The sequence below is a fragment of the Pseudophryne corroboree genome, chromosome 7 (genome assembly GCF_028390025.1).
Source record: "Pseudophryne corroboree isolate aPseCor3 chromosome 7, aPseCor3.hap2, whole genome shotgun sequence".
NCBI lineage: Eukaryota > Metazoa > Chordata > Amphibia > Anura > Myobatrachidae > Pseudophryne > Pseudophryne corroboree.
The window spans coordinates 114,494,973-114,509,055 of NC_086450.1; the positions used below are offsets into that span (position 1 = coordinate 114,494,973).

The 14,083-nt window shown below is 43.9% G+C and overlaps 1 protein-coding gene across 1 annotated transcript in view; it reads left to right on the forward strand.

Annotated features, from left to right (window-relative positions):
• Positions 1–14,083, forward strand: part of LRP2 (LDL receptor related protein 2) — a 449,269-nt gene that overhangs the window by 363,950 nt on the left and 71,236 nt on the right. Inside the window, exons 69-74 of the mRNA XM_063932587.1 lie at positions 4,082–4,247; positions 6,765–6,893; positions 7,174–7,394; positions 8,496–8,675; positions 9,167–9,286; positions 12,329–12,419. Of these exons, the coding sequence (XP_063788657.1) occupies positions 4,082–4,247; positions 6,765–6,893; positions 7,174–7,394; positions 8,496–8,675; positions 9,167–9,286; positions 12,329–12,419 (907 nt within the window). The remainder of the gene's footprint in view (positions 1–4,081; positions 4,248–6,764; positions 6,894–7,173; positions 7,395–8,495; positions 8,676–9,166; positions 9,287–12,328; positions 12,420–14,083) is intronic.

A 14,083-nucleotide genomic window follows, 5' to 3' on the forward strand; every position in this document is an offset into this window, starting at 1 on the left:
CTATACACTGCTAAGGGTGGGGCCCTAAGACCCCCTATTGCTTGTGCATGGATTTCTAGAGCCATAGTAAAGTGGTCAGGAACATTACCGGAAGACTTAGATACTATGGATAGGAGTGACATTGACTTGTTCTTACGTCACATACAGGATTCGGCAGGTTTCATGGTGGATGCCATGAAGGACATTGGGGTGCTTAATGCGAGCTCTACATCCATAGCAGTCTCGGCACCCAGAGGACTCTGGCTACGCCAATGGACTGCAGATTCGGAATCCAAGAAGACTGTGGAGAGCCTACCCTTCACAGGTCAGGCCCTGTTTGGGGACGCACTGGATGCGTGGATATCCACGGTGACTGCGGATAAGTCGACTTTTCTTCCATCCGCAGCTGCACCAGCTCGGAAATCTTATCCTACGCCTACACTGCAGTCCTTTCGGACCGCAAAATTTAAAACGTCCAAAGGTCCCCCCACCTTCTTTAAAGGAGGTTGGGGAAAATCCAGAAAACCTGCACCAATAGGTTCCCAGGAACAGAAACCAGGTTCTGCTTCCTCAAAATCTTCAGCATGATGGTGGACCTCCCAGCCTGGAGATAGGGCAGGTGGTAGCGAGACTAAAAGATTTCTGTCACGTCTGGGCATCATCGTTCCTAGACCCCTGGGTCAAAGATATTGTTGCCCAGGGGTACAGACTGGAGTTTCAGGAACTCACGCCTCAAAGATTCTTTAAATCAGGCTTACCAGCTTCGCTGACAGAAAGTGCTATCCTACAGGAAGCCATTCAAAAATTGGCACAAACAAATGTCATTGTTCCAGTTCCACCTCTCCTAACACACAAGGGTTATTACTCAAACCTGTTTGCGGTACCGAAACCAGACGGTTCGGTAATGCCTATATTGAACCTAAAGTAATTGAACCCCTACTTGAGGGTATTCAAATTCAAGATGGAGTCTCTGAGAGTGGTGATCTCCGGTCTGGAGGAGGGGGAATTCCTAGTGTCCCTGGATATCAAGGATGCGTACCTTCACATTCTGATCTGGCAGCCTCGTCAGGCTTACCTACAGTTTGCACTACAAGATTGCCACTATCAGTTCCAGACGTTGCCATTTGGCCTCTCCACTGCACCGAGGGTGTTCACCAAGGTCATGGCAGAGATGATGCTCCTCCGCAAGCAGGGAGTGAACATAATTCCATATCTGGACGATCTACTTATAAAGGCATCTTCCAGGGAGAGGCTGTTGCAGAGTATTGCTCTCTCAACTCAGCTGCTCAAGGATCATGGGTGGATCCTGAACCTTCCAAAGTCTCATTTGGAGCCGACAAGGAGACTGCCCTTCCTGGGGATGATTCTCGACACAGAAGTGCAGCGGGTGTTTCTACCGGTGGAGAAAGCATTGGTGATCCAATCAATGGTCTGGGATGTCCTGAGGCCAGCCCAGGTATCGGTTCATCAGTGCATTCGCCCATTTAGGGAAAGATGGTAGCCTCCTATGAGGTGCTACAGTACGGAAGATTCCATGCACGGTTCTTCCAGCTGGATCTCCTGAACAAGTGGTCGGGATCACATCTCAACATGCACCAGCGGATACGCCTGTCACCGAAAGCCAGAATTTCACTCCTCTGCTAGCTCCAAACTTCTCACCTACTCAAGGGCCGCAGGTTCGGGATTCAGAATTGGATTCTTCTAACCACAGATGCAAGCCTCAGAGGTTGGGGAGCAGTCACCCAGGGGGAAAACTTCCAAGGAAGGTGGTCAAGTCAGGAATCTCTCCTTCCAATAAATGTTCTGAAACTGAGGGCCATATACAACGGCCGTCTACAATTGGCACATCTTCTGCAAAATCAAGCCATTCAGGTTCAGTCGGACAACATCACAGTAGTGTCCTACATAAACAGGCAGGGCGGAACGAAGAGCAGAGCTGCAATGTCAGAGGTAACAAGAATCCTCCTCTGGGCAGAAAGACATGCGGTGGCATTGTCGGTGATCTTCATTCTGGGAGTAGACAACTGGGAAGCGGACTTCCTCAGCAGACATGATGTCCATCCAGGAGAATGGGGCCTCCACCCAGAGCTATTCGCAGAGGTAACAAGCCGCTGGGGCGTACCTCAGGTAGACATGATGGCCTCTCACCTCTGCAAGAAGCTTTGGAGGTACTGTTCAAGGCCGCAAGACCCACAAGCAGTGGTGGTGGATGCCGTGGTAACTCCATGGCTGTTCCAGTCAGTGTATGTATTCCCTCCACTTCCACTCATCTCAAGGATTCTCAAGTTTATAAAAAGAACAAGAGTTCAGGCGATCCTCATTGCTGCGGACTGGCCAAGACGGGCTTGGTACGCGGATCTTCTGAAATTAATTCTGGAGGATCCGAGACCTCTTCCTCTTTGCGAGAACCTTCTATAACAGGGGCCGTTCGCCTATCAAGACTTACAGCGGCTACGTTTGACAGCATGGAGGTTGAACGCCAGATCTTAGCTAGGAAGGGCATACAGAACAAGGTCATTCCTACTCTGATCCAAGCTAGGAAGGGAGTAACATCTAAGCATTACTATCGGATTTGGAAGAAGTATGTGTCTTGGTGTGAATCCAAGAAGTTTCCAACGGGGAAGTTTCAACTAGGACGTTTTCTCCTCTTTCTGCAGATGAGTGTGGATGTGGGCCTACGCTTGGGCTCCATAAAGGTCCAGATTTCGGCCTTGTCCATTTTCTTCCAGAAACAATTGGCTGCTCTCCTGGAGGTTCAGACATTTTTGAAAGGAGTTCTGCACATCCAACCCTCCTTTGTGCCTCCTACGGCACCTTGGGATCTTAATGTGGTGCTTCAGTTCCTGCCATTGGATTGGTTTGAACCTTTACAGGAGGTGGACGTAAAGTTTCTTACTTGGAAGGTGGTCACACTGTTGGCATTGGCATCTGCAAGATGTGTGTCAGAATTGGCGGTATTGTCGTCGCACAAGAGCCCCTACTTGATTTTCCATGAGGATAGAGCTGAGCTCAGAACGCGTCGGAAATTTCTTCCAAAGGTTGTATCGGATTTTCATATCAACCAACCTATTGTGGTGCCAGTGGCTACTGACACCTTGATCATCTCAAAGTCCTTAGATGTTGTGCGGGCTTTGAAAATGAATGTGAAGCGAACTGCTCGTCACAGGAAGTCGGACGCGTTATTTGTCCTTTGTGATCCCAACAAGAGAAAATTTCTCGCTTGATCAGGCTTACTATCCAGCATGCTTTATTCTATGGCTGGTTTGCCGATTCCAAAATCAGTTCAGGCCCACTCTACCCGTAAAGTGGGCTCTTCCTGGGCGGCTGCCCGGGGTGTCTTGGCTCTTCAGCTTTGCCGAGCAGCTACTTGGTCAGGGTCGAACAAGTTTGCTAAATTCTACAAGTTTGATACTTTGGCCTCTGAAGACTTAAAGTTTGGTCAATCTGTTCTGCAGGAACCTCAACACTCTCCCTCCTGTACTGGGAGCTTTGGTACATCTCCATGGTACTAAATGGAACCCCAGCATCCTTAGGACATAAGAGAAAATAGAATTTTAATTACCTACCGGTAAATCCTTTTCTCGTAGTCCGTAGAAGATGCTGTGCGTCCGCCCAGTGCTTTGAATTCCTGCACTGTTACTTGGTTAAGTATTGTTGGTTCAGCTGTTGCTGAATCGTTTCATGTTGGTTAGATTGGCTTTCCTTTTGTTATGTGTAAGCTGGTGTGAATCTCACCACTATCTGTGTATTTCCTTCTCTCGAAGGATGTCCGTCTCCTCGTGCACAGTTTCTAGACTAAGTCTGGTAGGAGGGGCCAGCCCACACTATTAAACTCTTAAAGTGCCAGTGGCTCCTAGTGGACCCATCCATACCCCATGATACTAAATGGAACCCCAGCATCCTCTACGGACTACAAGAAAAGGATTTACCGGTAGGTAATTAAAATCCTATTATCTGCCCCCCCCCTGCAGTGCACATGGTTTTGCCCATTAGCTAACAAATTTTCTGCTGCGATCAGGTCGAAATTAAGCCCTTTATTGTATTTGTAATTGCGTATTGGATGAAATATTGTTGTATGCTCTTTTATTCCCTTTCTTGAAAGGTATTATATACTACACCATACGGGGACAAGGCTCTGTGTTTGGATCCATTAGGCGGGCTTATATACCAATGTTTGAGGACAATGGTAATAATATGGTAAAGGATGTCGATCTGAACTTGCGGTACATAATGAATCCGGATGGCATAGCTGTCGACTGGGTTGGAAGGTATTGAATTCCAGTTTTAAAATATCTCCGATAATAGATGTGATTTGTTCTAAAGTAATATATTTGTTAGATACCCCTGGCATTACTGCCACTTAAGGTATTGCTAATGACATTGCACTTTTGATTGTTTAAGGACTGTAAACTTAAAAAGGTAAAAAATAGAGATCAAATGAGTTTATATTTAGCCTAAGTCACTGACTTCAGTTGCTATAACGGGTTGGGTATGCTGCGCTCGCCAAAAGATCTATTCCCACTCTATGGGTGTCGTGGACACCCACGATTGGGAATAGTCCCTGTTGGTCAGCATGCCGTCCATCGGAATTGTGAGCGGGCGGGATTTAGGGGACGGTAATCCGCCGGTCACATAACTGCAACCCGCTATAACTATAGCCTTCAATGAAATACAGTATTACTACAGTACGTATTGATCGCTCGCAAGCTGTTTTTAGCAGCCGTGCGAACGCATAGTCGCCGCCCACAGGGGAGTGTATTTTAGCTTTGCAAGTTTGCGAACGCCTGTGCAGCCGAGCAGTACAAAAACAGTTTGTGCAGTTTCTGTGTAGGTCTGAACTTACTCAGCCGCTGCAATCACTTCAACCTGTCCGGTTCCGGAATTGACATCAGACACCCGCCCTGCAAACGCTTGGACACGCCTGCGTTTTTCCAACCACTCCCTGAAAACGTTCATGTGACACACATAAACACCTTCTTCCTGTCAATCTTCTTGCAATCGGCTGTGCGAATGGATTCTTCGTTAAATCCATACGACGCGCCTGCGCATTGTGGTGCATGCGCAGTAGTGACCTGATCGCTGCGCTGCGAAAAACTGCAATGTGCGATCAGGTCGGAATGACCCCCGTAGTCTGTATCTCAGTTCAAAAAGAAATGAACTGGTAGTGTAACAAAGAGAACAAGCGCAAACTGGAATATACTATACATAAACATGTTATGCTGTGACATAGAATACATAATGGAATGCTTTTTTAAAATTATTGTTATGGATTTGTAAAACACTGGGGCAGATGTATTAACCTGGAGAAGTGATAAATAAGTGATAAAGCAGTGATAAGTGGAAGGTGATAATGCACCTGCCAATCATTACGGATTTTAAAAATAACAGTTAGGAGCCGACTGGCTGGTGCGTTATCACTTTGCGTTTATCACTGGTTTATCACTTCTTTATCCCTTCTCCAGGCTTAATACATCTGCCCCACTGTTTTTTAAGCAGATCAGTAAGGAACTCTACTGGGCAGTTGGGCTTAGCCTATCCTGTCCCTACTTATTTCCCCTCTTGTGTGGCATGGAGTGGGAGCTCCGACCATCCTGCTCTGCACATGCGGCAGCGTCTGTCTTGACAAAGTGCATTAACACGAAACTTGTTGGATAATTGCAACCCGCCTGCTCCTGTCCACATCCTGGCCATGATATCACTTTTGTCCAAAACCAGAAGATGAAAGCGTCCATTTTCAATGTCACAGTAAGACATATTTTAGTTATATTCTATGTTTTCCCTTTTGCTCTTTTTGTTACTACACTATTCAATGAGTTGTTTTGATTTAAAAAAAAAAAACTTCTTCCAAGCACTCTCCACATATACCTCAAATTCTTAAGAGTTATCAGAGCAAAAAAAAAAAGTGTGTTTTTTGTTTCACACCACGGAAAACTTTTATGAGCCATCATAGACCCAACTAGAGTTCCCCTATTGTTGCTAACTGGATCCAATAACTAACTAGGCAGTTGATGCATCAAGCAGTTAAAAGAGCGGAGAAGAGGACCAGTTAAGAAGTTGCTTGTAGTAACCAATCAGCTTTGAGGTAGCATTTATCAAGTACAGTCTATAAAATGATAGGTAGAATCTGATTGGTTGCTATGGACAACTTCTCCACTTGTCCGCTTTTTTCACAGCTAGATACATCAATCCGTAGGTCCACTAGCAATTACTGAATCTATCAGCAACTTTAATAGTAGTTACTACTAGAGCCATCAGTATAGATTTAGTAGTACTACCAGGAAATGTCAAGTGCCAAATTGTAAAGCGCAACGGAATTTGCTGCGCTATATAAGAAACTGTTAATAAATAAATAATAAATAAGTGCCGTCATTTGGTGATGTCAAAGATACTTCCTGTGACAAAGCAGAAGATGTTCAGTGCGTTGCACTTTGAAAGCAGTTTTCAGCTTTGAACTCTGTTTGTACACATCATTGGGGCATAAATAAATAAAACGGTTGGAGAACCCATCAATGCACCTGACATTGGGATCAATATAGTGTGTTATAGGTCATTATTATACATACTTTTGTTAGAATTATTGTGTAAATCTCACATAATTACGAGTGTTATTAATGCACTGTGAATTGAAAGTACCTGGTTCCACCAGGAACAGCATCTATTAGTTCTAATCGATAACTAGCTGTCACTTGATGCGGGCTGTAGAGAACACTATTCATTATACAAGTTCTAAAAGTCAATCTATGGATTTAAGGTTAATTTGATGTTTTCTGCCAATAATTATTTAGACATATTTATTGGACTGATGCCGGCACAAATCGCATAGAAGTAGCAAAGCTGGATGGCCGATACAGGAAGTGGCTCATTTACACTCAAATTGACCAGCCAGCAGCCATTGCTCTTAATCCAGAGTTTGGGTAAGTATTTCCTCTTTATGTATATATGTATAAAATATATAGTGAATACTGCTAGAGCATGCATAATAATGTACCAGATTAATAACAGCAATGCACTGTAGAAAATACACCATAGTCCTGTGCAGTATAATTCAAGTGCGCAGTCTTGAACCTGATCCCTAGAGGACAAGGTGGGTACCCATGCAGTGGGACCCTCCAGGGGTTTCCCTTGTAGCCCTGTGGGCAGTCCCACCCTGTTGTGACATACCAGGTATCTAACACTTGCTGTTCTTTCATGCAGAATTATGTATTGGGTAGACTGGGGTGCGCAGCCTAAGATTGAGCATGCTTGGATGGATGGACAGCAGAGACAGGTTCTAGTCTCAGAAGATCTTGGTTGGCCAACTGGCATCACAATTGATTATATCAACAACAACAGAATTTACTGGAGTGACTCCAAGGAAAATGTTATTGAATCAATTAAACCTGATGGTACAGACAGGCTGACCGTTGTAGGTGGAGGTAAGAAAATATGTAGTGTCATTTTGTCTTTTCACATTGTATAGTAGGTATTAAATTACAGTATATGTATGTACATAGTTAATACAAAATATATATTGTTATTGTTTGTTGTATATTGTAAGGGCCATTAACACATCACAATGGATCACTTAATTTCTCATGCCTCCCCAGTATCTGGGAGACACTGGTTGACCTTGGGGTGTAGAAGGTGTCTTACCTGGAGCACTTGATTTAAATAATTTATACATTGTAATAATTTGTTTTGTTTTTTTAAATATAAAAATAATAATAATAATAATAATTATTATTTATATTGTAGTCATATTTCAGTGCAGTGGCGTAAGCTCGTCACAGTTGCCTGGAGGCAACATAAATATTAGTGGACCCCCCCACCCTATATTTTGATAAATATACATACATTTTATTGTCTTTTATTTTAAATCACACAATTCTTCCCAGCATTAGAAGCCACGACCTGTTGCACTGACGGCAGACACTTTACTGACAGAGCTATTTGGTCCTGCATATGAAGCATGAGAATTCTAACTTTATGAAGTTATTTTTAATTGTCAGAGAAGTAACTTCATATATGTAGATAGAATTCTCATATTTCCTATACAGGAGCAAATAGCTTTATCAGTAAATTGTCTGTTTCCAGTGTACTAGGTCGTGGCTTCTAATCCTGGGTATGACACTTGTAAAATGTGTATCTATAATAAAAAGAGGGTGTGACTTGTAAGGTGCAGGGACCAGTTAGGAAGTCGGCCACTGAAGAGATAGAGGTAGCTATCAACTAACTTATTTGAATGGTGTCACGGAATTGGAGGAGAGGTGCCCCCCTTCAGAGCAGGAGCCCGGCGGCAGATGACTCTGTTGCCTCCCAGAGTAACGCCTCTGTTTCAGTGGCATTACTAGTTCCTAATGAGTTGTTTTTATGTTTTGAAGTTACTGTATATTAATTGGCTAAAATAATGTGTTAAGTATTTTTTTTTCTGTTTTTTTTTTTAATTCAAATTATGTCATTAGAAATGTGTAAATGACAGGTTAATTTTGTGTATTAATCCCTATTAAATAATATATATGTTTATTTACCATGAAAAGACCTGGGCAACCCATACAGCCTGGACGTGTTTGAAGGTCATTTGTACTGGACAACCAAGGAGAAGGGGGAAGTGTGGAAAATTGATAAATTTGGCACTGGGAATAAGGTTAAGGTGTTAACAATCAATCCATGGCTGACTCAAGTGCGGATTTACCATTCACATCGTTACAACCGTACAGGTAATTATTTATCTTTTATACGTATATACTCTTTGTGTGTGTATAAATAAGTATTTACTAATTTAGATGCCACGTGTACCCCAAACACCAGTAGCCAATCAGAGTCTTGCATTCTTAGTCACTTGCACTAATTGGTTGCTTGCTTGCTGTGGTTATTTTGCACCCTACACAGTGTTCGTAAATGAACTCTACTATGGACAGATCATCCATTACACATCCGAGGCTCCTGCCTAGGGCCCAGTGGGAGCTAAGGAGCCAGTTGCACTGATCCTTTTTTATGTTTAATATTTTATTTTTATATGGTAACTGTAGGAGGAAGGGGAATCAGTCCAGTATGTTGCCTAATCCCATTGGGTTATAAGCAAAAAGTGAAGACTGTGGTTACCTCCCATTTAACTCCTGTTATGGAGACTTCAGCCATGTTAAACATTTACTTGTGTTCTAATAAATCTGATGTAGACATATTATTCTTCATACATTATTTTCTTCAGTTACCAATCGCTGCAAAGATATCTGCTCCCACCTGTGTTTGCTGAGACCGGGAGGCTACACGTGTTCCTGTCCTCAGGGAGCCCGGTTCATGGAGGGCAGTGTCTCGGAGTGTGACGCAGGTACTGTAAATGTCAAGCATGTCATTTACCCACTAGAACATCAGATATCAATCACTACTCCTACTGATTGCTATTAGCGACAGATGCTGAGAAATGCTTTCTACCATCGTACTCTGTAGGGAAAGGGATTGTTCACATGAAACACTGCTGCCTACTGCAACACTGCATGTGTGGGTTGCATGTCTCATACAATGGAAATGAACATCTGTATGTAACTGCTGCAGGTCTCTGGCAGTGCAGATTCTGGTACAGAGGCTGAATGTTTCTATGTATGTTTTGGATGGCGCACACTACCTTTTTCTTTCGCACCAGCTGTCTGTCAAGTTATAGAATCAACACACAGTCCTGGTACCACAGCAAGCCTTTTCGGTAGGTGGGCTGAGATGTCCAGTAGATCACACTTACCTACTAACCCATATCCCGGGAGAGTGGGCAAGTCTCCCGCATCCCACCACTTCCTACACCAAATCATCACGCTCCCCATCCCCAGCACTGTGTGGAGAGTATGGCCAAGATGACACGATTTGCTACACCATGCCCCACCTGCTCACCTGGCCTCCATCTTCATGGATCTCAACTCTCCAAAAATGGCAAGTCTGCAGTGGATCCCATAAGAGATATAGACAAGTTAGGTTCTACGAATTACAGAAGAGTCACTGAGCAAAAGTGGAAATGTCATAATAAAGCCCAGCTTGCCACGCTAGAGTCAGCCCTTTCATAAAGCTAAGCTTGTCTCCTAAAATACTGCTGGGTTTAGCTGCTTAAATTGATCATGACGGTGAGGGGACATTATTACATGTAAAACTTTTATGTGTTTGAAACTTTTTAGTATCATTTGGCAGACTCGCTCCCTACACTGTGGCCCTCATTCCGAGTTGTTCGCTCGCAAGCTGCTTTTAGCAGCTTTGCACACACTAAGCCGCTGCCTACTGGGAGTGAATCTTAGCTTATCAAAATTGCGAACGAAAGATTAGCAAAATTGCGAATAGACACTTCTTAGCAGTTTCTGAGTAGCTCCACACTTACTCGGCAACTGCGATCAGGTCAGTTTCGTTCCTGGTTTGACGTCACAAACACTCCCAGCGTTCGGCCAGACACTCCTCCGTTTCTCCAGCCACTCCCGCGTTTTTCCCAGAAACGGTAGCGTTTTTTCGCACACACCCATAAAACGGCCAGTTTCCGCCCAGAAACACCCACTTCCTGTCAATCACATTACGATCACCAGAACGAAGAAAAAACCTTGTAATGCCGTGAGTAAAATACCTAACTGCATAGCAAATTTACTTGGCGCAGTCGCACTGCGGACATTGCGCATGCGCATAAGCGACTAATCGCTCCGTTGCGAGAAAAATATAACGAACGAACAACTTGGAATGACCCCCGTGTGTATAGTTCTGTGTGCTGTCAGCCTTAAAATAAGTCCAGTCCAGTCACATGTGATCTCTTGATTGCAATTGCATAACTGTAGAGGTCTATGACATTAGGATTTTTCCGATGCTTTTGTACCCAATATATGAAGGCTGAAGCCCATGTCCGCTGCCTCCGTAACACAAAACTCCTGACTGGCAGTAACTAATCTATAGCTTATTTAGTGGGGCAGCAGCATATTATACCTACCCACAGTATAGCCAGTGGATTATAGAATAAGCGAGTCATATTAGGAGATTTTGTGGCATGTTAACAGAGGGAATGTTGCAGGGAAACACTATAAAATTCCCAGAATAAATAAGCATTCCCAGGATTTAACAGGAGGGAACTGCAGCAGATATCTTCATGGTAACTGTATTTCCAGTCGCAGAAGTATCCCCTATAGGTTTTTATGGGGGTTGCTAAAATATCAACTTCACCATATACGGAATGCGTATTATTCCAGAGCCTGGTCCCAATAGATGGCATTAGACTATAGAAGCCGATGAGTTCAGGGGCGTTGTGCCCGCACTGCAGGGTCGCTGCTGTGGGACTCTGGAGGGGTAAGTACAGTATACTATATGAGTGCGGTGTGGGCCCCTTCCTGGGGCCACACCGCCTATGGGCACCGCACACATTGCACTCATAATAGAAACGCCTATGGATGGGTTATATATTTATGTGTTTGTTTGTTTTTTACTGGAGAGGCAACCTTCAGATCCCAGTGTCTTCACATGCGCATTAGGCTTACCGGGCCAGAACCTGGAACATAGCGGTAGCTACCACTTGTCTTCTGACCCTTCGCCCAGCTCTGTACTAGTATCAGAAGCATGGTAATGCAGGCTAATTGGCCTTACAGCATTTGTTTTTTTGTTGCTGTCATATGTAATCGTAACTTATTATTTATTATTCATTTATTTCTTTTACAGAGGACATATACTTAGTTTTTAAAATATTGCTGATAAATACATTTTAACATTGCATTAATGTTGTGAGAACATAATTTTTTTTTTCATTTTTACTATATGGATTAGTACTTTTTTTTACCTCTTTAACCCAGCAGGTGTCACTGTTGTTATCCTCTTCACAAAGTTTATTTTGTATATGAGCTAAAGGACACAAACTATTGAAGAGTTCATTTGTGCGCTAGCACAACAACAATGTCACAGTAACATCTGTCTGCAGGACCTTTGCACACAGAGCTCCACAGGGCAGGGGTCAACTAACATCAGATAATAATGCAAACCATTATTTTGTCTCTCAAATTGTTAGGTTTGTGTATATTCAGTTGCATACAACATGTTATAAATGAAGTTGTTTAAACACTGTTTATAAGGGGTGTCCGAATAGTTAGTATGTACTGAATGTAGTGATGACAGCAAAGTGTTGTGCGGCTGTGTATAGTGTAGTCCTACGCTGCGTGTGCGGCTGCGTATAGTGTAGTGTTGTGGATGGAGGCACGTTATGAGTTATTACTCACCTCGGAACAAAGGAAGTGATGTTGAGGGTTGAACAGAGAGTGGGTGCTTTCAGTGCATGGTAACTTTTCGGACACACCGTACATCATCCCCTGCTTCAAACACATAACAACTGCATGTACTGCTTATTAACCTGCATGGCTTTCCATTTCCTTAGCTATTGAATCCCCTTCAACCATGCCGCCAGCATGCAGATGTATGCATGGAGGAACATGCTATTTTGATGAAAAGGGCCCTCCAAAATGCAAGTAAGTTTTGCCTGATACCTCTAAACCTCATATAGTCTGAGGATTGTCCGTAACATAAACTATAACCTTAACACTTAATTATTATAATAAAGACACGGAGACTTGAATTTGGCAGAAATTGTTAGCTATTTATTTAAGTGAACCATTAACTGTAAATAATTAAACTAAAGTATGGTGGCCAGAAAGAACGGCTAAACAACCCTATCCCATAGATAACTATCTTATAACACAGAACAGACGTAAACCTTCCAACAAACAGCGAAGTTCTGTTCCACAGAAACTACGCACCGCCACCATACCCCTAACCTACCGAACCAACCACCGAAAACAGATCCTCCAAAAACATAGATAGTCCCTGTCCTGTCAAGTGCACACCATCCGGTCTAAACAAGTAGAAGTGCCGAAACTTGATCCGCTGATGCCAAACCACAGCACCGCCATGGGCCACCACAAACTTAGCCACCGCGGTATTCACCTTCCGGCGAGCCACATCGATCGCTCGACCATCCACCACTCCACGCCAACACAACCGCGGCACCATACAAGACCAGATAAGCCTACAGCCTGGCCAAGCATCAGAAATCACTTGCAGATCCTGCATAATGGCCAATCGAAGATTCACTGCCTTCCTCCTGCCTAGGTCGTTCCCTCCTAAGTGAATCACCAACAGTTTGGGGATGCCAAACCGCCGAACCTGCTCCATAAGCTTTGTCACGGGAAAAGTCTTCCCACTCCTTCCAGGCCCTACGGTATCCAGCGAGAGTGGACGGAGCCCAAGACAGCTCTGCTAGTCCTTCCAATCCGCCATGATGACCCACTCCTCTCCTATTCTGTCAATTCGTTCTCCTAAACCTCATATAGTCTGAGGATTGTCCGTAACATAAACTATAACCTTAACACTTAATTATTATAATAAAGACACGGAGACTTGAATTTGGCAGAAATTGTTAGCTATTTATTTAAGTGAACCATTAACTGTAAATAATTAAACTAAAGTATGGTGGCCAGAAAGAACGGCTAAACAACCCTATCCCATAGATAACTATCTTATAACACAGAACAGACGTAAACCTTCCAACAAACAAATAGGTATCCGCTCAACCTCCATCCTGACTACCCACCCGTGAAGGTGATGAGGCTGCCACCCGTGAAGGCGGTCCAGCAGATGTAAAACCAGTCAGCGAAGGAGAGTGCACCTAAAATCAACAACCAAATGACCTCCAATTCACTCTTTAATCCAACAAATGTTAACTTGCCGTTCTTTCCCGCCAACAGCGAAGTTCTGTTCCACAGAAACTACGCACCGCCACCATACCCCTAACCTACCGAACCAACCACCGAAAACAGATCGCTCGACCATCCACCACTCCACGCCAACACAACCGCGGCACCATACAAGACCAGATAAGCCTACAGCCTGGCCAAGCATCAGAAATCAGATAAGCCTACAGCCTGGCCAAGCATCAGAAATCACTTGCAGATCCTGCATAATGGCCAATCGAAGATTCACTGCCTTCCTCCTGCCTAGGTCGTTCCCTCCTAAGTGAATCACCAACAGTTTGGGGATGCCAAACCGCCGAACCTGCTCCATAAGCTTTGTCACGGGAAAAGTCTTCCCACTCCTTCCAGGCCCTACGGTATCCAGCGAGAGTGGACGGAGCCCA